Source organism: Anabas testudineus, chromosome 4 (assembly GCF_900324465.2).
Source record: "Anabas testudineus chromosome 4, fAnaTes1.2, whole genome shotgun sequence".
NCBI classification, from domain to species: Eukaryota; Metazoa; Chordata; class Actinopteri; order Anabantiformes; family Anabantidae; genus Anabas; species Anabas testudineus.
This window is the reverse complement of record NC_046613.1, coordinates 19,794,630-19,817,114: the sequence shown is the minus strand read 5'-3', so window position 1 is coordinate 19,817,114 and position 22,485 is coordinate 19,794,630. Positions and strand designations below refer to the sequence as shown.

Below are 22,485 nucleotides of genomic sequence, written 5' to 3'. Positions count from 1 at the left end.
GCATTCTTCATGTGCAGAGACTATTTTAAAAACAGATTAACCATGGATTGCTTTACTTACTTAATAAAGAAATATCTAAAACAACTAAGTAATAGCTGAGCAATCCTCAATTAAGGTTAATTTAATGTATTTCACGGCCAACAGAGCCAGTCCATCAATAACTGTATGTATTACAAAAGAATAACTCAGACGCAGACAATTTCCTGTGTCATCGTGCAGTACCATGTTACAAACAGTCTGACGGAAGTGTTATTTTGTTCTTTCTGAAGTAACATAAAGCTCCAGTCTCGTCAGGTAATACATATTATAAGAAATTTTAAGAAATTGTAAGAAAGTGTAAGTTAATGAATTTGATCGGCAACAAATTCAAAATCTTGCGCTTTTACGACGATTAAATAGTTCGTGTAAAACATGCCTAGTTGTACATATAACATTAGTTCCGGAGAATCAGCTTATTGCAAAATAACTCAAACAAACACCACAGTTCTTAACGAATTTTATATGAATTCCTCAAAAATATTTTTATTTTATTAATCTGAATACCTGCATTTACCTATCAGCAGTCTAGCAGTCCTTTACATGAACGGGAACCGGTAATGTGCGTTTCGTCGGTGTAGTTTATGATGAGCACCGATTACTGTTTGTTTACGTAGCAACAGGCAGCACATAGCAACGGTATTCGACAAATGGCACAGCTAACGTGGATTCACTAAAACGCAGCTGCCTGATATGTTTACAAATGATTGCCGACTTATGAAAGCCTGAGACAATACAAATTAGGCTGCTTTGGCTACTGAGCTGAGCTAGCTGTCTGTCCGTCGTGTGGTTTGTAAGCTGGATAGAGCTAGCTAACGCTAGCCAATTAACCATCACTAACGAGGTCATCTCTTCTTCCCAATATGTCTTTTCAAGACTCACCTCGTCCTCCTGAAGAAGAGGAGGCTTTCTACATGCAGTGCAGAGCTGCGTATCTAGCTGTCTTCAGATCTAGTTTGACGAATATCACTTCGAAGCAGCAGTTATGCCGTGGTAAGCTAAGTTTAAACTAAATTAACATTAGCTATAGCCTGTTGGTTAACGTTAAATAACTGTTAGCCTGCTAATTTCGCTTAAAACCAAATTTAAATTAAGAAATAAAGTAGTAACAGGTAATATCCGTGCTGTTTCCAGAACATATAGCTATTGTTGAATCCCTAGACACAAGCATGTATTATATGTGATAAGGAGCGTTTAAATATTATAGCTTACATATTAGTCATCTGTGATATTGTCTGACACAATATGTTCTGTATTGTTTCTTCCAATTTAACTCCACAACGTAATGGAGATGCCTGCAAAACAGATGTAGTTTATTATCTGCATTTTTTTTTTTTACCACTTTCTTGTTTCCTCGCTTTTTCACATTCAGTTCTCCAACAGGCTGGTAGAAATCCATCCCATGCCACGCTCAATAAATACTGGACCCCAAAAACGTCTAAACTGAATTTTGATGATTTCTGCGAGATCCTCAGGTGTGAGAAGAAAACGGAGAAAGCTGAGTTGTTGAGAGCTTTCAAAAAGATGGATGTGAATGGTGATGGATACATCACACACAGTGAACTGGAGAAGGCTCTTACCACTGTGAGTAGTTTACTGCTGATCCAGTCTACCTAAACATACGATTAATAAAATCACTGATCGACTTGTGCTGAAAATGACATTTTTGTTATAGTGTTTTTAATAGTAAACGAAATATCCAAACTCTTCCAGAGAGGTGAGAAAATGACTAGTGAAGAGGTGAATGCCATTTTCTCTTTAGCTGACATCAACAAGGATGGCAAATTGGACTATTCCGAAGTAAGTTTGGCCAGTTCATATCTCATTCATTCAGAGCTTTTTTTTCTTTAAAGTTGAACTGAATTCATATAAAATATTGAAAAAAATTGACTAATTAATCATAATAATGATTAATAGAAAAGAAAACAAAGGTTCAGGTCTCCCTTGATTTAATCCAAAGACTTCTTTATTTAATGTTGTATGGTTGCTTCCATCTAAGATGCATGCCTGTATGACTGTCTCCATTATCACAGAACTGTGCACATGTGTTCTGTTCTGATGTGTGTATTTCTTTTGGTGTCAGTTCTGCAGATTACTCTTGTCTACAGTAGAACAGTGTCAGGTATCTGCTATGGAAAGGCTTGAGGCTGATGCCAAACTAAAGAGGCAGAACTTTGGCAGTCAGTCATATAGCCCTCCAAAGACCACTGTATCATCAGCATCATCAGCTGTAGCACAAGCAACAGTAGCTCACCCTCAAACGCTGGAAACATCAGACACAACACTAAAGAAACAAGGTACAAGTGAGTTTTCAGAACATCATAACAAAACGTAAGCTGAATGTCTGTTTGATTTATGTTTTAAAAATGATTAGATTGTGTCAGCAAGCATCTACTTCTGACCGTGATCTGATTTTATCACATCAGTGATGATTCCTGAACCACAGCTTCAGAGTAGCAGCAAAAGGGGATGCCCACTCATGTACACAGAGTAGGTATACTCCACTCTTTCCAAAGATGTACACTGGTTGCCCTAGTATGCCTCACAGATTAGTTTTGATAAAGAAACTCTATTATTGATTTTTTTTTTTTTTTTTCAACGGTGACAAATCACCTCATTAGGATAGTCCATACATCATAATAGCCACACAATTAGAGTGTCTTGTTTGGAGGGAGGAGACTGTAGAGTGTTGTGATTTGGGTAATCATTTCTGCCATTAGGAGATTGACAAAAACTCTGCCTACACTAATAAAATGCTGCTTTTTAACTCAGGCTTTGAAGAGAGAGCTCTCGCCAAAAAGATGTTTTCATAGCCTAAACAAGCAAAGACTGGCTTCAAGTATAACTACAGCATTCAGCATTTACAAATGGTGAACCAGTATATCTTTTCTGTAATAGGCAGCATATTCAGCCACTTAAAGATGGTTTTAAAATCTAGTTTTTGTACTTTAAAGCCAGCATTTCTAGGAAAGAGAACAGAGATCCTGAATGAGCGAACCATGGACAGGCCCATAGTGGGAAGATAGATGGGGTTGATTTAAGTGGTCAGTCCATGTTCATGTTATTGATTTGGAGGATTCCACCACTTCTCACTGGGGAGATGATGAGGGATTAGAACAGTGGTTGAGAGGAGGGCCCAGTTGACCACCACTGCAAAAACAAATGAGCTCCAGTATAGCAGTCAGGTTTATCACATTATTGCGCCTCTCCCATGTATTGATTTATACCTGTTACATTTTAACAAGGCTCTGACAAGAGATGCTACGTGATTGTGTTAAATAGCTTATTCTTGGAGTTCAAAAACAGTAGTCGTCAATATAAATCAGTATTAACAAGAGGAATATATGTGACATGAATAATTTTGGCTGATTTTTTTTTTTTTTAATAATTGATTAGATTAGAATAATGGATAAAATAATTGATGAATTGTCATGATGTTAGCCTGTTTAGTTCAATTCATGGAGTTTTCCAGCACCAGGGAACCACTAGTGCTGAAACAGTACTCCAAAATTCAATATCACACTAAAGCTTTTGTTAGGCCATGTTTCAGTGGATCTTTGTCCACATCTAGAGAACAGCTACATTTTGGTTCTCTAGATTAGAAGGAACTTATCAATACAAAATAGATCTGCGATAAATACCATGACAGTGGGTCTGTTTATTTCTCTGCTATGGTAATTTGCTTATAAGCCTATCACATTAGTTGGCATGTTGATTTCCTGGGCTCGAAAACAATCAGACCCCTCATTAGTGAACTGATATTTTCTGGCCTCAATTAGTGTTCAAGGAAAAAAGTTGTGTGAGATAATGGATTTGAGGGAGTGCTGTTATGCCATTTGTGATTTAAAATCCCTCCATAATTAATTAAGGGTGGTTGAATTTTAGATCGCACTTTCTTGGAAACCACATGCAAAGTAGTAGCACTTGAAGTTGGGAATGGACTTCCAGAAAGACAGATTACGAAGTCAATTATTTTGTGCCTGTTGTCTCTCTCTTTTTTCTTTTTAAAGTGTTTACTGTTCAGAGAAGGGATGGCTGACTTTTTGTTTTAACAGACTTGTTACTGACAGAAAGTTTGTACATGTTTTTTGATCTTACTCCAAGTGTCTGTGTGAATTCTCATCTTCTGATATATGTTTACTTCAGACAGCCGATCTTCCTCTCGGCCCTCCTCTGCTCGCAGCAGACGGTCGTCCCTGTCGAACTCAGTCACTATGACATCCAACAGCTCTAAGGCCAGCAAAACATCAGAGCCCTCTGGCTTACAGGTATGCTATATATGTTTTAGAGATTTAGATGTATCGATAGACACTGTATGCTTATTATCCCCCGTAAGCGAAAAAACAGAAAACGACAACAAAAAAAAACATACCCTCAGTGACAAAACCTGGAAATCTTCGTATGTGGGCTCCAATGAGAGACCTCGTCATAACAAGAACCCTGCAGCACCGCTGCTCTCCCAATATCACTGTCACCAGGAGTTTTTGATGGTCGAATCTAGCCTAGGTTGGATAGAAATACAGTGTATTGATCCCCTGCTCTTTGTTTTCACTCTTTTTGGCTTAACCTCGGCTGGTTTGCTTTACAGAAAGGAAAAAAAAAAAAGGTAGATAAATAAATAAATAAAAATAACAGCCCCCTGTTCCATCTCTCAGGTACAAACACTGTGTTGAGATTGGAAAGGGCCAGACATCATTGAGGTAAAAGAATGTGCGTCCAGAGATTACCTCTGAGGGAAGTTGTGCTCGCTATATTGGCTTCCATTTTGCCACAGGCTAAAAACTGGGAGGTGGTGGGTAGGCTGTGTTTATGTAGTGATGTGCCTGTGGGTGTCTGTATGTGGGATGCTAATGTCTCTTTAATGACAGTAAAGCATGGTGGAAAAGTTGTTTCTATTAATTCTCAGCATTTTATAGCATTTATAGTTTATAATTGTGAGAGAAAACAAAGGTCATTTTTTAAATGTGTGTGTTTTTGATTGTGTGACTGTGTTTGTGGCTGGCTTGGTGTCCTGTGACCCTCTGTGTAGCCCTAAATCAGACTCGTGGAAAGAGCAGGTGACAGCGGCTGTATTAGTCTGCAGACTGACCCTCCCTCTATGGGAACATTAATTCTGATGTCTTTAAGCAGTAGATAGGTGCCCATGGCAATTTCCCTCATTTGATATTGTCTGGACAAACCACTGAAGTGTTATGGTTTGATCTTTTATGCCTCTCACAGCCCAAGAAAAATACTTTGAGAAAATGGCTTTTCTCTGAAGGAATGACATGCTCCGTCTTTATGGCACTTTCTTTGTTTAACTTGGTGATTTATTTGTCCACTAAAAGGATATATAGCCTATTCCAGCCTTGCTTGGTCCTCAATGTCCTCTTACTGTGTGTCCACACCAACTGTGTTTTCATTTAATGTGTCTCCTATGAATGGAAAGAAAACTTCCTTGTTTTGATGTTCTTGTTCAATTTCAAATTATTACCTAATTTCAGCTGCACTGCTAGACAAAGGAACAACAGGATTTTAAAATGAGAGAAATATTAGAATTCATAAATATTGTCAAAGTGTCCTCTTGGTAGTTTTGAATGACCACTGGCTCAAGATTGAAAAGGCTGTATTTATCAAAGTTAAATGGACTCCAACTCGCCATATCAAGTCCAAGAGGGAGGTTTCCTTCTGCCTGCAGCAGAGTACAGAGTGTAACACTTCTGCCCCCCTCTGGATCACCACAGGTACAACGAGTGTTCGCTGCTGAGCTGACAAAATAATGGCAATAATGGTTATGCCCTCTGGAGGTTGAAGTGGTAATTATCACGACAGCAGGTTCTGTTAATCAAGTGGGCAACCGCACTGTTATGACTGACTGTTTAATTTACTTTTTCATGCCAAAATATACTCTCCCTGTCACAAGATCAATCCCTTTTTTAATAGCAGCTGCAAATTAGTTTTGGTTTCTGCAAATGAATAAATGCATTTTGTTGTCAGGCAGTAAAATGGTTTGTTAGGATTTTGTCAGGATCTACACTGAGACCGACACACATTACTAAATCTTGTAGGGTGAACATAATAGGATATGCTGTACATATAGTATTCCAAAGAACTTTAAATGGCAACAGCTATGTCTGAGTTTAACTAACACTATTCTTCTGGTCATTAGCCACATTATGTCTGTTTGCATGAATGTGGCAGAGCGGTGGTTGAGTATACATTTTCTTTGTTGTTCCAGGACTGGCACCACACTTGTATAAAGGGCTGTTTCTTCTTGGAGGAAGATGGCAGTATCAGCTCTCTGAAGTACCAACTTCATGTCCCCCAGACCACCAAAGTCTTCCTAACCATCCAACCTCTCAGCCTCAGCCACAGTCCTGGTACCGGCTCTGCTTTATATTATACATCAACAAAAATTATAAAAATGGTTAGAAGTGATAACCTTATCGGATAAAGCAATGTTATGTTTGGCTGTGCCTGTAAGTATCTTACACTGTGTGACAGGTCAGGTTTTGTTGGAAATGTCGTCGACTCAGTGAATCATAATTTATAACAACAAGAAGATGTTGCTGTTACATTCATTACGTTTGAGCACTCAATGGCAGGCAGTGGAAAGACTGGAGAAGGTGGAAAGTTAGTCCCCCTGTTAATGCTTTTCAAAAGTGCAGTTTGTAAAAATTAGTGCATCAACAATTCTGTAATTAATTAACTATACCCAATTGGGGGACCCTGAGAAACATTTTGCAAACATAGTGTGAAACAATGATCTAATCACTAGGCGAGTTTTTAAAACTTTTAATTTGTGCTGTGTGCCGTCTTTATTTACTCTTCATTAGTAACCTATAGCTTGATATTTAGACATCCTAACAAATCTCACAAGTGTTCCCTTTGCTATGACACAAAAGTATTAAATTGACCTGTGATAGCAGAGATATATTCATTTAATGATATACTCAATTAAGCTCTTGAGCCCTAATTCACTCTCATTCTCTTTTCTGATCTGTTTTGATTGTGTAAACATTTTATTAAAATAAAGTAAAATGTTAAATGATCCACACAAAAAAATTGACAGGCAATTGCAAAGTCAAAATTAACATTGCTTTATGTTTTTCCTATATACTTCTGCTATCTTTCAGACAAGTCTTCATCCTGGATGACAGTGGACACAGCTCTTTTTGTCATGTTGGCTGGTGAAACCAAAGAGGACTCAACTTTAGTGTGTTTCACTGAGTCAAAAGATAAACATGTATGTTCACAGGTGGTAGTCTATTCTATTCTATTCTTTAATGTGACAGAGGTTCCTTATTTTGCTTTTCCTGTGTTTGTACAGAAGTATGTTTGGAAAGGAGACTTGAATGCTGGAAACTACTACCTGCTTCCTTTCACCAGTGGATGCAGATTAAAGAAAAGCAAAAGTAAAAAAGGTGTTCCTAATAAACCTGTGGAACTTGTCTACAGGACGGACACTGGAGAACTAGACCTCTCCAGAGAGCTCAGGTGTGTGTATGTGTGTTCTTGACATCATAAAGGCAAACAGCACAAAACAAAACTCCACTAGAGGAGTTGTTTTAGAAGATTTTAATTCTTATTCAAACCAGTTGTTTTCTTCGTTTGTTTTTTTCTCTTCAAATGTCTCTGTGTTGATTCACCTTTGCCACAGGGAGGTGCTGTCTGACATCTTTGAGGTGATAGACCTGGATGGGAATGGTTTGCTCAGTCTGGAGGAGTACAATTTCTTTGAGCTGAGGACCAGTGGAGAGAAGTGTGATAAAGATGCCTGGGCCATCTGCAAAGGTAATCAGTGGACCGATACCCCCAGTGACTAGTGAAGTAAAGTGGGCAGAAAAAAATTGTACTCCTAACTGTATTTGTAAAAAAAATATTAAATATTCCATGTGAGTTTTTGTAGCTTGTTTTAAAAGGAAAAATGTTTTAAATATTTGGTTTTTGGGGGTGTGGGGTCCAGAAAATTTTGATATGAGAAAGAATCAGCTCACACGACAAGGCTTCATGGAGCTGAACCTGATGGAGGCCACAGAGAAAGATGGAGATCCTGCAGATCTGTGGGTCACCCTCGAAGCCATGGGGTACAACCGTATGCTGGAGCTCGTAGAGGTTAGTTTACACATGTGATTCACTCATAACGTCACGGTTACCTATAATGATACCCTAACATGATGCAATATAAGGCTTATACAATCAATAAGTAAGTAATATTGAATCGGCAGTGTTGGTTCTGCCACTTTCCAAGACCAAAGCCTCAGAGCCTCCGAGTACACACCACACATATATACTACATACCCACAGGGTTTTTCACTTGCTACTAAATAATTAATAATATTCCTCCACTGTTTCAGGCTTGTCCATTCCAGATAGATGTACACTGTGAAGGCAGTCAGGCATCCATCCAACCACTTAGTCTGGACACAGGGCCAAAACTTCTGAACCAGGCCCTCCAGAAGTCCATCACTTCCAGGACAGGGGCCAAAGCACTGAGGGGACAAGACAATGTTTTCATTTACACCTACAGAGGAGAACATAGGGTCTCCTCTCTTATCGCCAACAAGGTAGGCAATAAACATTGTGTAGAGGAGATTAAGTGACTGCAGCATTTAATTCTGAAATGGATAGAAAACATTCAGGGCCCACCTTGAAAGGGGTAACTAATGCATACTGCATCACTACATCATAATTTATTCAATAATAAGTTGTACTGAACAGAGTACAGATGAGTACAGAGTGTTTAGTGTTTCTTGATTACATAATGATTATATATTTCATAGGGATAACACTTGTAAGCCTTGAATTTAATCTGTCCATCTGTCTTACAGTCTAGTGCTACAGTCTGTGCTTTCTAGAAACAATTCACTCTGTTTGTAATTGATATGCAGCAGTGGTGTTCATTCTCATAGCAACAGGAGCTACCTCAAAGAAGCATGTGATCCAAGGAACTAATGAACAGGAGAAACTGTTTTATATCTGTCTATTGTCCAAAGAGCAGCTTTGGAGAAATAATAATAGCTTTTTGTATTATATCTTTATGTCTCTTTTATGTTGTATTCTTTATATTTGTTATTTTGAAGCAAAGAGAGGTTGTGTGTGTGTGTGTGTGTGTTTCAATGCCCTTTTGTGTTGCAGACCAACCAGAAAGTCACCGTGCACGTTAACAATGAGCAGAGCAGGAACTGCGCCAGCAGTAGAAGTATGAGTGTGTTTGCTGTAGAGGTGCCAGCCAGGACAAAGATGGTATGATGATTTACTTGTACTGTCTGACAATTACAGATCTTACAATTTATTAATGCAATTAATGCTGTCCAACTTTAAATGTTATTGTTTTCACTCTCCTATGTTCGAAACTGCAGCTGAATTTGTCATTGTGACAAAAAACTTTTATGATGACTGCATCCTGTCTTCTAGGTGTGTCAGCATGTTCTGCCTATCAATGAGAAACAGGACTGGACATACAATTGTGTGGAGACCATACTGCCCTGTATGTAAAAGCCAAACTGTAAATGTTAAAGCTCTTCATCATACATCTTCGTTAAAGAGTCAAATCTCACCTGTTAGTTATAGAAATAGAAATAAGGAGTGAAAAAATATGTCTAATCGAGTGGTTTCAAACAAGGAGCATAGTGATTAGAAATGATTCTGTATTCGTGTCAGGAGCTGAGACCCTCTGCTTGTGGACAACAAGTTGATCACACCCACCTCTATGAACGGTGCTTCAGATGCTAAGTGGCTCTACGTACATCAGATGTGTTAAACACCGACAGCAGAATTGGCCATGGTATTTTGAAGGTACAGCTGAAAATGGTTGTATGGGTGATGGTTGATGTCAGTTTAAAAATGTAAATAGAGACAGATGATTGGTTAAATTGCCAACATGGCTCTTTTATTCATAATATATCATTTCAAATGAAGGCTGTTGTCAGGATAATTTTTCCAATACCTTCTTATTAAAAACACTATTAAATATCAAATGATGTTTAGTTTTTTAACCTATGTTTTCATTTCATAAAATAATACATAAACACTTAATAATACAAATTCATGTAAGCATAAAGGCTAAACCAAACTTGCCAACTTATATCCTTGTGCTTTGATATGTTTTTCGTATAATAAAATGTTTTCTAACTGCTTTATTTTATCACTTTTTGCAGATAGAAACATTTTGTAAAAAAAACAACAACAATATTCCAATCACACATTTTCCTTAACTGATTTTCTTTCCTTCTCTTTGGTTTGTACTTTTGAATACATCCCTGTGTTATCTTCCATATGAATGTCTTGTTTGCATAGAAATAAGTATAAATATAAAATAAAGGAAGGTGCTCTCTAAATGTAGTGACACTGACTAGTAGATATTGTTCTCAGTGTTTGATTTAGATTTTTGTATTTTTAGCTTTCTTCAAAACATATTGTTGAATTGAATTCACGGTTTATATTATGCAATAAACAAGGAAAGCTGTTCATTTAAAGTTCTTAGACATTTAGGTGACATGGTAGTGCTTGCTTCTTCTGAATGTGTAAGGAAGTGCCCAGAGCTGCTCCCAACATGTCAGATCGCTTTATATTATAATTCTGCATGAAATCTAGTTACTGTGAGACTATATGTCTCCACTCTCCTTGTCCTTAACACAGTATGGAGCTGTGGGGATTTTGAACTGGCAGTGAAATGCATTCCTGTGCATTGCACTCAGGTCTAAACTTTATTTGCCCTTGGCCTTTTCAGTGGGGGATTCTTGACCTTCTATTTATATCATTCAGGCCATTATCTGCCCTTTGACTTTCTCTGCTGAAACAGTAGTGCGAGCAAACTAAATGTCACATGACATAGATGTATTTAATGTCCTGAGCCCCCCATCTGCTCTTCCTTTTCCAACACTGAGGTTTAGTAACACTCGGCTGCTCTGGGCAGCCAAGCTCAAGAGTTGTGAGCCAGTTATAATATCTACTTTATGATCAGTAATCATTCTATTTGACTCCACAATGTTTTACTCCCATGCTATAATGTCATTTTAGAATCTTTGATTTAATATGATTTAAAATGAGCTGTGGCAAGAGTCTTTTTGACCAAGAAATTGAAGCTCTACATTGATCAAAATGAGAGGAAATCTACTCTAGAGTCCTAAGGCTTTTGAGAGACAAATTATATACACAAGAAATGTTGTCATAAGTACAAGTCTGTAATGAAAATATGTTCCAACACAGTGTGATGCAACAGCCATCACCTTAGCTGAAAGGAAGTACTTACTCAACATAATTCATCTTTTCACTGGAACCAGTGCCACATCACAATAGGTCAGTATAACAGTCACTGTTAAATTCAGTTTAAAACATTTCAATCATTACCTTCCCAGATTAAAATTTAAAAAATGGTTTAAAGGTTTGGATCAGAAGCCTTGCAGTCATTGACCCCTCTGAACAAAGATCTGTTGGAGCATGATTTAAACGTGCGAAGTCTCACAAACCCATGCTATGTTATGTACAATGGGAGATTGTACGGAGCTGAGTGATTTTCTACAACACTCAAACTTACTTGAACAGAGTGACTATATGTTTGCATGCAGCATGTAGCTGGGCTTTTCATTTGGGGAATGAAATCTTGCACCATCAGGGCCAGAGCTATCAATATGATTAGGACACCATCCAGCAGCAGGAGTGGATCCATCGCTTTTGAAAGTAGAGGCATGGCTCCTCCACTATTTCTGTGCATGCTATAAAGCATGTTGTGTGATGTTTGAACTTGGAGGACTGAAGTCTTCCATGTGTTTACTTGCCCTTTAAACTGAGAAGGCGGGTCTATGAGGGGGGAGTGCCCGGTGTGCTCCTGTGCTGCTCTCCCACTGCAGTCGCCTGCTCATCGGACCAGACTGCGGATCACACCGGGGGACTGAGATAGGTGCACTGGGGGTCAACCATGGTGAAAATAACGACGGTGAAGACCAAGCCGTACACGGACCAGAAGCCCGGGACGAGTGGTCTGAGGAAGAGGGTGACCGTGTTCCAGCAGAACCAGCACTATGCGGAAAACTTCATCCAGAGCATTATTTCTGTCATCGAGCCGTCCGAGCGCCAGACGGCCACTGTGGTGGTGGGAGGAGACGGGAGGTTTTTCATGAAAGACGCGATTCAGCTGATCGTTCAGATTGCAGCTGCCAACGGGGTCAGTAGGGGCGAGACACACTGTCCACCTTTGTTGATCCCCGTGTGTGTGTGTGTGTGTGTGTGGAGCTAATATGTCAACGTTAGCTAGCAAAACACCAACTGCCCGTTAGCATGTAAGCTAGCAGGTTAACGTACAAGCTAACCTGTCAAGATTATGAACTGTAGGTTTGATGTCAGTCCTAAACGAAGGCATGTGTTTTATTCTGTACATTTGAGAGGCTGTTGTAGCTCCTTAGTAAGATAGATGGATGGATGGATAGATGGATAGATGGAGGTAACCTGACTCATTGCTAAGCTGCAACTTTTTAGCGTTAGCTAATAATTTACTCATCGACTGTTTTGACTCCGCCAAGATGCAGACATAACGTGACAGGTGTGTTTCGTCTTATCCCCTGTTCTGCTGCAAATACACACGTGTTGAGGTAGTTCTTAAAATCAGTTTACGTCACTAATGCTCGTTTATAAAATAAATATGACTTGTAGCTTCTCTTCAGCTAACACTATTAGCATAAACGCTTCCGTTATCCCCGTGTATTAAGAAACACCTCTGGAGAAAGGATGACATTCATGCCTTTCACTTGTTATGCACTCAAATTAACTAGATATTAAAACAAACATTGTGTTTGTGCAAGGACCAGTGTTCATATTAAAAATGACAAGTGGATTTTCCTGTGCCAGCTTGACCGCAGTGAGCTTTCGGATTAGGTGCACGGAGAAGGTCACTTGTGTACTAAAGGATTCACTTTACATCTGCACACTGACACGACGACCTCTCACCTTTAGCAACGTTTCAAAGCTTGCAAAAGAGCAACAACAGGTTTTGGTGTTGGAGCCTGACGAGAGGCGTCGTGTTGTTTCATGATGAGCTGTGCTGAGCTGCCACTGGTTCCCTTGACTGGGATGTGTCTGCAGCGGTGTTAGCCGAGCAGGGGGTGTGACGAGCAGCGTGCAGCTAGTCACGTTGTCCTGCATATGTCTGTAGCACAGAGAGACATAAATAAATGAATGAAAAGTAAATATAGCACGTTTGCATTTTAACTCTTTATTATAAATGTTTATGTATTAGAACATCCTATCACCAACTTCCTTATGGTATCACAAAGACACCATGTCACATTGGCCAAGGTCGTTATGGTTGTTTTGAATGAATCCATGACCTTCACTCTCATGAGATGGCCATGCTGTATCTGGTGTTGTTAGTGCAAAGCACCAATGGCAAATGCAGGGTTCACCAGCGATGCCAGTAGATGGAAGTAGCACAAAGATGACTCATATTTTATGCTGTTTCTCCACAAGCGGCTTCTGTTGGGAAATGAAGCAGTGATGCAACTGTGTAAATGCCAAAGGTGCACAGACGGGCAGTGCTGTGCATATGTTTGCACAAAGCAAACTCTTGTATGTTTAATAGAGTTCCTGCAACTCAATTCCGAACTTGCTGTGTGCTTTTATGGGGCTTATACCATCTGATAAAGAACTCCATGTCTTCATCTTGTCGCTGAATATAGTTCTTTATGGCTCTGGCCTCATGTTTCGGGTTAATATGCTGCAGAATAAGCATGATTCAATGCTGGTGGTATTGTATGATGGATAATTTTCTAGAACAATAAACTAATTAGTCTCAGTCTAGTTTAAAATTTACCATTTTTGATTGTTCTGTAACATCTTCCCTTCTCTTTTGGTCTATATGTGTATGCTTGTATGCATTAAATTGCGCATCTCTCGCTTGCAGATTAATCATCTGGTTATTGGTCAGAATGGCATCATGTCCACCCCAGCAGTCTCCTGTGTGATCCGCAAGATAAAGGCAGTTGGTGGCATAATCCTCACAGCCAGCCACAACCCAGGTGGCCCCAATGGAGATTTTGGCATTAAGTACAACATCTCCAGTGGCGGTAAGTCGCGATTGCGTTGTTCTCCCAGTTCCAGTGAAGTAGTGAAGGGAATTGTGTTTGGAGTCATTTCAAGATAACTGTGTCTTTTTTAGCATTTGATGCAGTGTATTCATACGTATATACCCCTAACCATCCTCTTTGCCTTATCTCCATCCTCAGGACCCGCTCCAGAGGGCATCACAAACAAAATATTTGAAATCAGCAAAGGCCTGCAGGAGTATCACATCTGCCCAGAGCTGAAAGTGGATCTGTCTAAGATTGGCAAGCAGACCTTTGAAGTGGAAACTTTCAAGCCCTTCACAGGTACAAAGAAAAGGGCAGTAGAGTCCTAATCTCTGAGAAACAGCTTATGACAATTCACATGTTCAAGTTTGACTTTTGCTTTAATTTGGTAATGGACATCTACTTTGGTGCTCCTAAATGGGATGGGTTTGATAGTCAGTTACATTTTAGATGTGATTCTGAGCTGGAAGAATCCCCAGTCACTCTTTTGCATTTTCTCTTAAACTAACCTCATCAGACATCAGCAAAAAAAAAAAAAAGACTTATGACTCATACAAATATAGTTACTCCGTGATGCTATTATAAACGAATGCACTGTCTCAAATGTTTCAAGGTTAATGACACAACTAAAAAAATAATGTTTGTAGGAGAGTACTGATGATGAAAGGGGGACTATAAAGTCCTTTATTTAAATATTTACACTATGTTGGCATCCAACATGTTAACAAGTTATTTTAATAAGAATGATGAGAGAATGATGAGTGATGATTTGTATCTTACCACTGGTGGTAACAGATTTCATACAGTATTTGGAAGATTGGAAGATTTCAGATTTAATAAGTGGAATCTGATTCAAATTTGGCTGTCATCACACTACATCAATTCTTCTAAACAGCTATCAACAGCTAATAGTTTATTTTTTATTTTTCCACAGTGGAGATTGTGGACTCTGTGGAGGCCTATGCTGAAATGCTAAGGGGCATCTTTGACTTTGCTGCACTGAAGGAACTTCTCTCTGGAGCTGGTCACATTAATGTCCGCCTGGATGCAATGCATGGAGGTATGAAACAGAACAGCAGAGGTCTTTGTGATAGATTGGACGCAAAACTGGTTTAGAGCCCAAAGTTGAGACTGTGAATTGAGTCATTGAATTAGTCTGAATAAATACACAATACATAGAACCTATACAAAATAATACTGATGACACTGTGGCTGATGCTGTGTAGAGATCAATCATTGTTAGTTTTAGTGCAGGGGTGTCAAACTCAATTGCACAGGGGGCCAAAATCCAAAACATATTTTAGGTCGCGGGCCGAACAGGATAAACATTTATTGAACACACTAAAACTTTTAAAACTTAACAAAAACTTATTTTGCTCTCTATAAAAACATATCCTGTCTAAATTATACAAGTTAGAAATAAAGTAAACATTAAAAGAACAAACATTCACATTTCTTTAATCTTATGTCATTTTATATAAAAAATAAACTTAAATTTGAAATATCCCAAAAGATTTAGCTCTCCATAAAAATATATCCTGTCAAAATTATACAAATTCAAAATGTGAACATGCTGCATAACAAAACCTGGAAATATAAATAAAATTTGTGCTTTTCAGCAATAACAAATCAAATCATTCAGTCTTTGATCTTAAGTCATTTTATCAGAGCTGCAACTTTTTTTGTCAACAAGTTTGTTTATATTTGTTTTGAGGTTCTGTGTTGTGGAGATTCTCAGGATGGACTGCAGGTTCTCACCAGTGAGACGACTCCTGTGTGCTGTTTTGTTAGTCTTCATCACTGAGAACAGCTTCTCACTAAGATTTGTTCTACTAAACATAAACAAGGTTCGAGCCGCATGTGGACGGAGCTGGGACATTTCTGCGGGAATGAAGTGAATAAACTGTGCGGGTCCTGCGGTGTCCTACTTTACCTTCGGTCATTACACTGCAGCTCAATCAGCTCCATCTGAATCTGCACAGGTGCAGTTTCCACATCGACGGCAAATGGGTTGAGAAGCAACTCAAACATATTTTCTTGCTCGTCAAAGTCACCAAAGCTCCGTGAGAACTCAGTTTATCAGCAAAGTGCGTATTTGTGAACACCGTTGTAACGATATGGTTCAACATTACTTGGCATCCTGAGGACCAGCTTCATAATAACTTGCAGCATCATAAACTAGATTTGATCCATTAATAACAATAATATAGAAATGATCTCGCGGGCCGGATATAATTACACGCCGGGCCGGATGCGGCCCGTGGGCCGTGAGTTTGACACATATGTTTTAGTGCCTATATGAAGATTGTTAAGAAAATACAATTGATTTAGAAAATTACCTACAGTAAGTTATTCTTTAATATATTATGAATCTTCAGAAGTGTGTTGCATACTGTGAATTTAAAATATTCACTGTTATTTAAGTTCAGTGTTATACATCACATTTTCAGAGCTTCACAGTATAAAGGAGTTCAAGTTTATTCTTTAGTACCAAGCAAGAGTGTGGATTAGTGTGCGGTTTCTTTTTATCACTAGCAACATGTCATGGCTCCTTTTAATGACACACTGTCTCCCTCCAGTGGTTGGTCCTTACGTGAAGAAGATAGTCTGTGAAGAGCTCGGTTCTCCTGCCAATTCAGCAGTCAACTGTGTCCCCCAGGAGGACTTTGGTGGCCACCACCCTGACCCCAACTTGACCTATGCTGCAGACCTGGTCAACACCATGAAAGGAGGAGAATATGATTTTGGAGCTGCTTTTGATGGCGATGGTGTAAGTTAACTTTAATTTTAATCCAGCAGTGTATTACGAAAAGGCAGGACCTTACTAATTACGTCAGATGTGACGTTTTTGAACTGGACTTTAATCTGTGTTGTCACCTCATATAAAATTGTTTTAATAAACTCTGGTCGATTAAGTTATTAATTTTAGGTCTTTATTTTTAATAGACCAGAGTCAGGATGGGCCTGTGTCCCAGAGTGAGATGAAATTTACCTCATTTTGATTTTGGCACAGCTTTTTACTGATGACAGTTAATTTTTTTAGTTAGCTTTAGTTTCTTTCCAGCTTTCTCTCTGACACCTTTCTCATGTTTCGTAAAAAGACCAGACCAAATTTTACTATAAAACAGTATGGGTAATATGATAAGACATGTGTTGAAGTCGTTAAGCCATACTTTGTACCCTACTAAATTTCTCACCCTCCTGTTGTTCAAATTATAACCGGTATTAAAAAGATAATATATAATAATAAATACATAACAAGTTTTGTTTCAGATTTAGAAATACTATAGAAAACAATCATATAAACATCAACATCTGTAGGGATTCAGTACCCTCTTTAATATCCATAGCTCAAGATTTTTTTTAAATCGTAAATCATTCCTGCTATTTGACCTGTGTACGCCACTTGTTGTTTGTCTTACTCTTCAGGACCGTAACATGGTGCTGGGTAAACATGGCTTCTTCGTGAACCCTTCAGACTCAGTGGCTGTCATCGCCGCCAACATTACCAGCATCCCTTACTTCCAGAAAACTGGCGTTAAAGGACTGGCTCGCAGTATGCCCACTAGTGGAGCCCTGGACAAGTAAAAACCATGTGACTTCACAGCTAATCTAAACTGTTCCCGCTTAGGCAAAATGAAAAAGCACTTAACTCCCATCAGTTAAAGTTGATGTTTTCTTATGCGGTTTATTCTGTGTGCCACTTTGTTCCAGTGTGGCTAAAACTCTGCAGATGCAGCTGTATGAGACTCCAACTGGCTGGAAGTTCTTTGGGAATCTAATGGATGCTGGCAAACTCTCACTGTGTGGAGAGGAGAGCTTTGGCACTGGTGATTAAATGTCATTATATTTATATAGCCAGAAACGGTAAGAGAAAGCAGTGCCCATCATTTACTCATCCCCTCCCTCTTTTAATCAACCAGGCTCAGATCATATCCGTGAGAAGGATGGCCTTTGGGCAGTGCTCGCATGGTTGTCAATCTTAGCCACCAGAAAACAGAGCGTGGAAGAAATCATGAAGGATCACTGGCAGAAATTTGGCAGGAACTTTTTCACCAGGTCAGCACTGATCCATGTAGAAACATTTTCTGAAATGTGACTAAGTCCAAATTTGTTACTCTTGGTAGGTTTGTGATTCTGTTGAATTGTATTATAGTACACTGACATGTGTTTCTGTTACTTTCTACTCCATCTATTTAATGAAGGTAGGCTAAATAACAGGAACGCTTATCTGTTTACTGCTAAACATTTTAACAGCACCATAAACTACATCCTTAAGTATCATGAAATTAAATTCAGTGAATCCCTGTAAAACATTTCAACTGAAACTGAACATTATAACCTTCATGAAGGTTACAGCATTGAATTAAACTGCATTCATTTTAGCTAGGTATATTTAATAAAGTGGCGGATGTGTGTAACAGTTTTGAGTTTAGTAATTTTAGTAAAAAACACTTTCAGAGACAGTGTTTTCACAATATTTACAAAAATCTTTAATTTAGCAGACCATATTTTTTCAACAACCTAATTTCATTTTTATAACAGATACGACTATGAGGAGGTTGATTCAGATGCTGCCAACAAGATGATTAAAGACCTGGAGACAGCCATGTTTGACCCATCCTTCGTAGGAAAGAAGTTCTCATCAGGTGATAAGACCTATGAGGTGGCTGTCGCTGACAACTTTGCCTACACAGACCCTGTGGACGGAAGTGTGTCCAAAAACCAGGTGAGAGGCTTCATTTTTTCTTTGTTTACATAACTACAAGGTCATTTTCTGTGCCTCCACATGTTTTCCTGTTCCTATCAATTTCCATTTATCATCTCCTGTGTCTTTATTTCACTCTTACAGGGTCTCAGGATCATCTTCTCTGACGGTTCTAGGATTATTTTCCGTCTCAGTGGTACAGGCAGCGCAGGAGCAACTATCAGGCTCTACATAGACAGCTATGAGAAGGACCCCCAGAAGATTTACCAGGACCCACAGGTCAGGACAATAATGAGTAATTCCAGCCATTTAGATCCAGTGAGTCTTTAGATAGAAAAATAAATATATTTCCCATGTTAAAAAATTACAAAATAAAAAGCATGAGGAACTGGGTCAATTAATCACACTCCGTCCAGGTTGACAGGAATGATGTGCAGTCTGTAGGACAGACAGCTTGTAGTGGGTTAAAAAAAAGAAGGAAAGAAATGTTCCAGATCTCGTATTCAGCATGGGAAATGATGGAGATGTTTGGCAAAGTCTTGAGGTATTGCAGTTTATCAGAGACAGTATGAAAAGAGGGAAACTTAGCACAAGGGGAAAAATAGTTGGAGTTTGAGTTCCAACAAGATACTTCATAAAGTTATTTCGACTGGTGTGGACAGGGAGGTGATGTAAAACAAGAAACTGGGATAAGACCAAAAAAGTGTCTAAAAGTACGACTCTAGCTCTTTATTCTCAATGCGTACACACCAAGAATGAACACATAAGCAGAAACATATTGTTTCAGAATCCAGAATCTTAACTTTATGGATGAATGGCCAGTGGGTTAATGGTTCAGTTGGCTGACTTACGGTTAGTTTGATTTATACATTTTGATAAGAGCAAATACAGCGAAGTAGAGAAGGCACTTCACATTTCTCTGTTCACTATGTTTCACTCATTTCTGGCTTACACTGTGCTATGGTTATTAATATACACCCGAAAAAATGAAACTTTGACTTAAACTTATGAACCTAAAACCGCTCTATAATAAAACTTTGTTGAGCGTAATATGTAGTGCTGTGTGGTAAACCTTATTTTCATTACCAAATTTTATAAACTAATCGTTTGAGCTGCAATGGGTTTACAAGCTGTATTGTAAAAAATGTCCCCGCAGTCCTTTTTCTACATCAAATAGTTTGCTCCTACATTTACCTGCAAGTAATACTCAACAAAAACATGCCTCTATTGGAGCATGTGTGAGGACTGCAAGACCTGAACAGGAAGTCGGATGTTCTGAATGTTTTGGCTGTGTCATTTTTTAGGTGATGCTGGCTCCCCTGGTCGATATCGCCCTGAAGGTCTCGCAGCTCCATGAGAGGACTGGACGCACCGGTCCCACTGTGATCACATGATTCTTCTGCCACACTGCCTCCACTCACCCTCAGCAACAGGATACCTCTGCTCTCTCCGGGGTGAAACTGCCCTCGAATGCTGTCTTGGCTTCAGTTGCTGGCTCTCTTAAAACAGGGCTGGCTGAAAAAAATGAAACTCGGCGTGCAGCCTGAAAACCAGAAAATACATGTGGAGCACTTGATTTATGTGACACTGAAAGTTATCCACTGAAATATTTGTCACAACAGTAGCATTTTTCTTAATGTGATTTAGAGAAAGTTCACAAGCGGATTGAAAAACCTAAATTAAGTGTGACTCGTGTACTTTCTACTACATTATTGTCCAGATCTGCTCCTGAACTATATCATTAAAAGGAGAAACTGCCCTATTGACCATAAATCAGTAATTTGGGGCAACCTCACCCCCTCCCTCCACCTTTCCTTTTACTGACCCGGTGCCTTTCCCTCCCTCCGTTCATCTAAAGCACCAAAACAGCCACAAGACCTGAATCATGAGCCTAAAGCTAAAACCTTGACATGTAACACATCCACAATAATAAAAGAACCTTACATAAAATAATTACAGTGGTCATGTTTTAATTTCTGTCTGCAGAATATGTGATGCATTTACAGTCATTACTCTGCAGATTTGTTGTATGCAAGTAAACATACCATACTGTGAAGTATTTCTAGTTACTCAAACTTTCCATGCCTTAGATCTGGATTTAGAAAACTTTGCATGCACAAAACAGATTGTAACATGAGTATGGGGAAGTGTGGTATAGTGTGTTTCCAGCTGGGAAATTATTCTAGATAATCTCAAAAATCCAATCCTGCAGCAAATGAGCCAAGCCATGGGACACGCTTTCAGAATAAAATGTTTCAATGAAGTAGTCATGAACTCTCCAAACAGATTCCTGTGGCAAGCAGAGGAGCATAAATGTATGACTTCTCTCACTCCCTCACATATTATCTTGTGTAGTGAGAGTCACTGTAACCCTGATTAACGATTAGGTGTTATAAAGTGTCGAGTGGGTTAAGGGATCCCACGGGTTGTATCTAAATACAGACAGACAAGAGCTGAAACAGGTCAAAATGTCTTTTTTTGGAAAGCAGAGTTTCACAAGGGGAATGAGTGGATGATGTTTGAAACAGATTGGACTGTTTGAGACTCCACAGGTACTGGATTGGTGTCAACTTTTTCCTCACTAAATTCTTGTATCCGGACGTAAATAGGCTACAATTTAGTTAATAGGAGTGATGGTGGAAAATGAGGTGCATGCTCCGTGTTTCTCTGAAAACGAAAAGGAAAATTGGCCTCAATCACAGCTGCCACATTCTCCCCCAGTTTCTGTCAGTGTATGTCAGTGTCATCGATTGTGAGCTGGAACTAATTGGTTAAAAAATAAAAAAAAAGTTCTCGCACATATCTGGAGTTTGATGTATGACGACATTGTGTTACACCGATTACCGCTATTGTACATTTCCTGTTGTTTTTCCTGACACAAGCTTTGAGGAAAACATTTCAAATAGCATCATTGACTACAAAGAGCTACATCTAAATATGCATGTCCAATCTTTTATCTGTGTTTACATTAAGATTGCGGATAGGGCTTATGAGGCCTTTTTGCCAGCCTTCAAAGGGACGCACAACTTCCCTAAACAGTTTTCCTGTATTCCCTTAAGAGGGTGAAAAGTTTTTCATGCTGCATTGTTCAGACCCTGTCAAACTGACATAACGCAATGCATAATGTATTCCTCTTGTTTGGCTTGTAATGGCTTACAGACTGTATTTGGATTGGCTGTCATTACATAAGGTAATCACAATGAGGCTTACATTAAACTGGCCTGGTCAACAGCTATTAGATGTCCTAATGGCTTTTCTGTAGAGCTGGCATAGAGCCGTGTGTTTTTAGAGCAGCCTGTTCGTTGCTCTCTTGCAAGAAGAGGGCAACGTGGCAGACAAAGGCATCATTCTCACTGCCTCAAATGAGGACTAAGGAAAACCGAGGCTGTTACTCTGCCCTGCACGACCAGGTTTTACTGCTCCACTACTTGTGGTTGTTCTGCTATGCACATACAGTATTCTCTGTTAAATGTTACGGTATTGGAGTTGGAAAAGGTAACATTTGCATAGCACCTGACTGAATAAAACTGTCATTTACAAAATGAATAACTTCCTATATCATTTCAACTGAGAACTGCTGCACAGGACAGTTGGTAAACTAGCACTGATAAGTGACACCAGCTGTTGATGAGCTACAACTTGAGTTTTTATTTATTTGCATGTGTACATGTACAAGGTGAATTGCCTTTACATAAAATA

General features: G+C 39.0%; 1 protein-coding gene across 4 annotated transcripts; it reads left to right on the top strand.

Moving 5' to 3' along the window:
• The first annotated feature begins 658 nt into the window (after nt 1-658).
• Nucleotides 659-20,739, top strand: LOC113152400 (phosphoglucomutase-1-like). 4 transcript variants are annotated; one of them, XM_026345634.1, is made up of 14 exons: nt 659-1,029; nt 1,409-1,620; nt 1,750-1,836; nt 2,120-2,333; nt 4,183-4,304; nt 6,254-6,395; nt 7,152-7,261; nt 7,346-7,512; nt 7,676-7,809; nt 7,982-8,130; nt 8,373-8,582; nt 9,154-9,261; nt 9,433-9,505; nt 9,679-10,152. In XM_026345634.1, coding segments are annotated over exons 1-14 (1,860 nt in total). In that variant the 5' UTR covers nt 659-899; the 3' UTR covers nt 9,681-10,152. The 4 variants fall into 4 exon arrangements, with proteins under 4 accessions (XP_026201419.1, XP_026201418.1, XP_026201421.1 ...); XM_026345633.1 differs by having other exon boundaries at nt 9,433-10,152; XM_026345636.1 differs by lacking the exons at nt 2,120-2,333; nt 4,183-4,304; nt 6,254-6,395; ... (6 more) ...; nt 9,433-9,505; nt 9,679-10,152 and adding exons at nt 13,913-14,075; nt 14,235-14,378; nt 15,013-15,138; ... (5 more) ...; nt 18,931-19,065; nt 20,091-20,739 and having other exon boundaries at nt 685-1,029.
• Nucleotides 20,740-22,485: the final 1,746 nt, after the last annotated feature.

What these genes read in the sequence shown, in the direction of transcription:
- LOC113152400 (XM_026345636.1), top strand. Translation starts at nt 900, where the DNA reads ATGTCTTTTCAAGACTCACCTCGTCCTCCTGAAGAAGAGGAGGCTTTC. An exon ending in GCAAATTGGACTATTCCGAA is followed by an intron (nt 1,837 to 13,912) that starts GTAAGTTTGGCC and finishes TCTCGCTTGCAG; the next exon opens with ATTAATCATCTGGTTATTGG. An exon ending in CTGCTTTTGATGGCGATGGT is followed by an intron (nt 16,849 to 17,507) that starts GTAAGTTAACTT and finishes CTTACTCTTCAG; the next exon opens with GACCGTAACATGGTGCTGGG.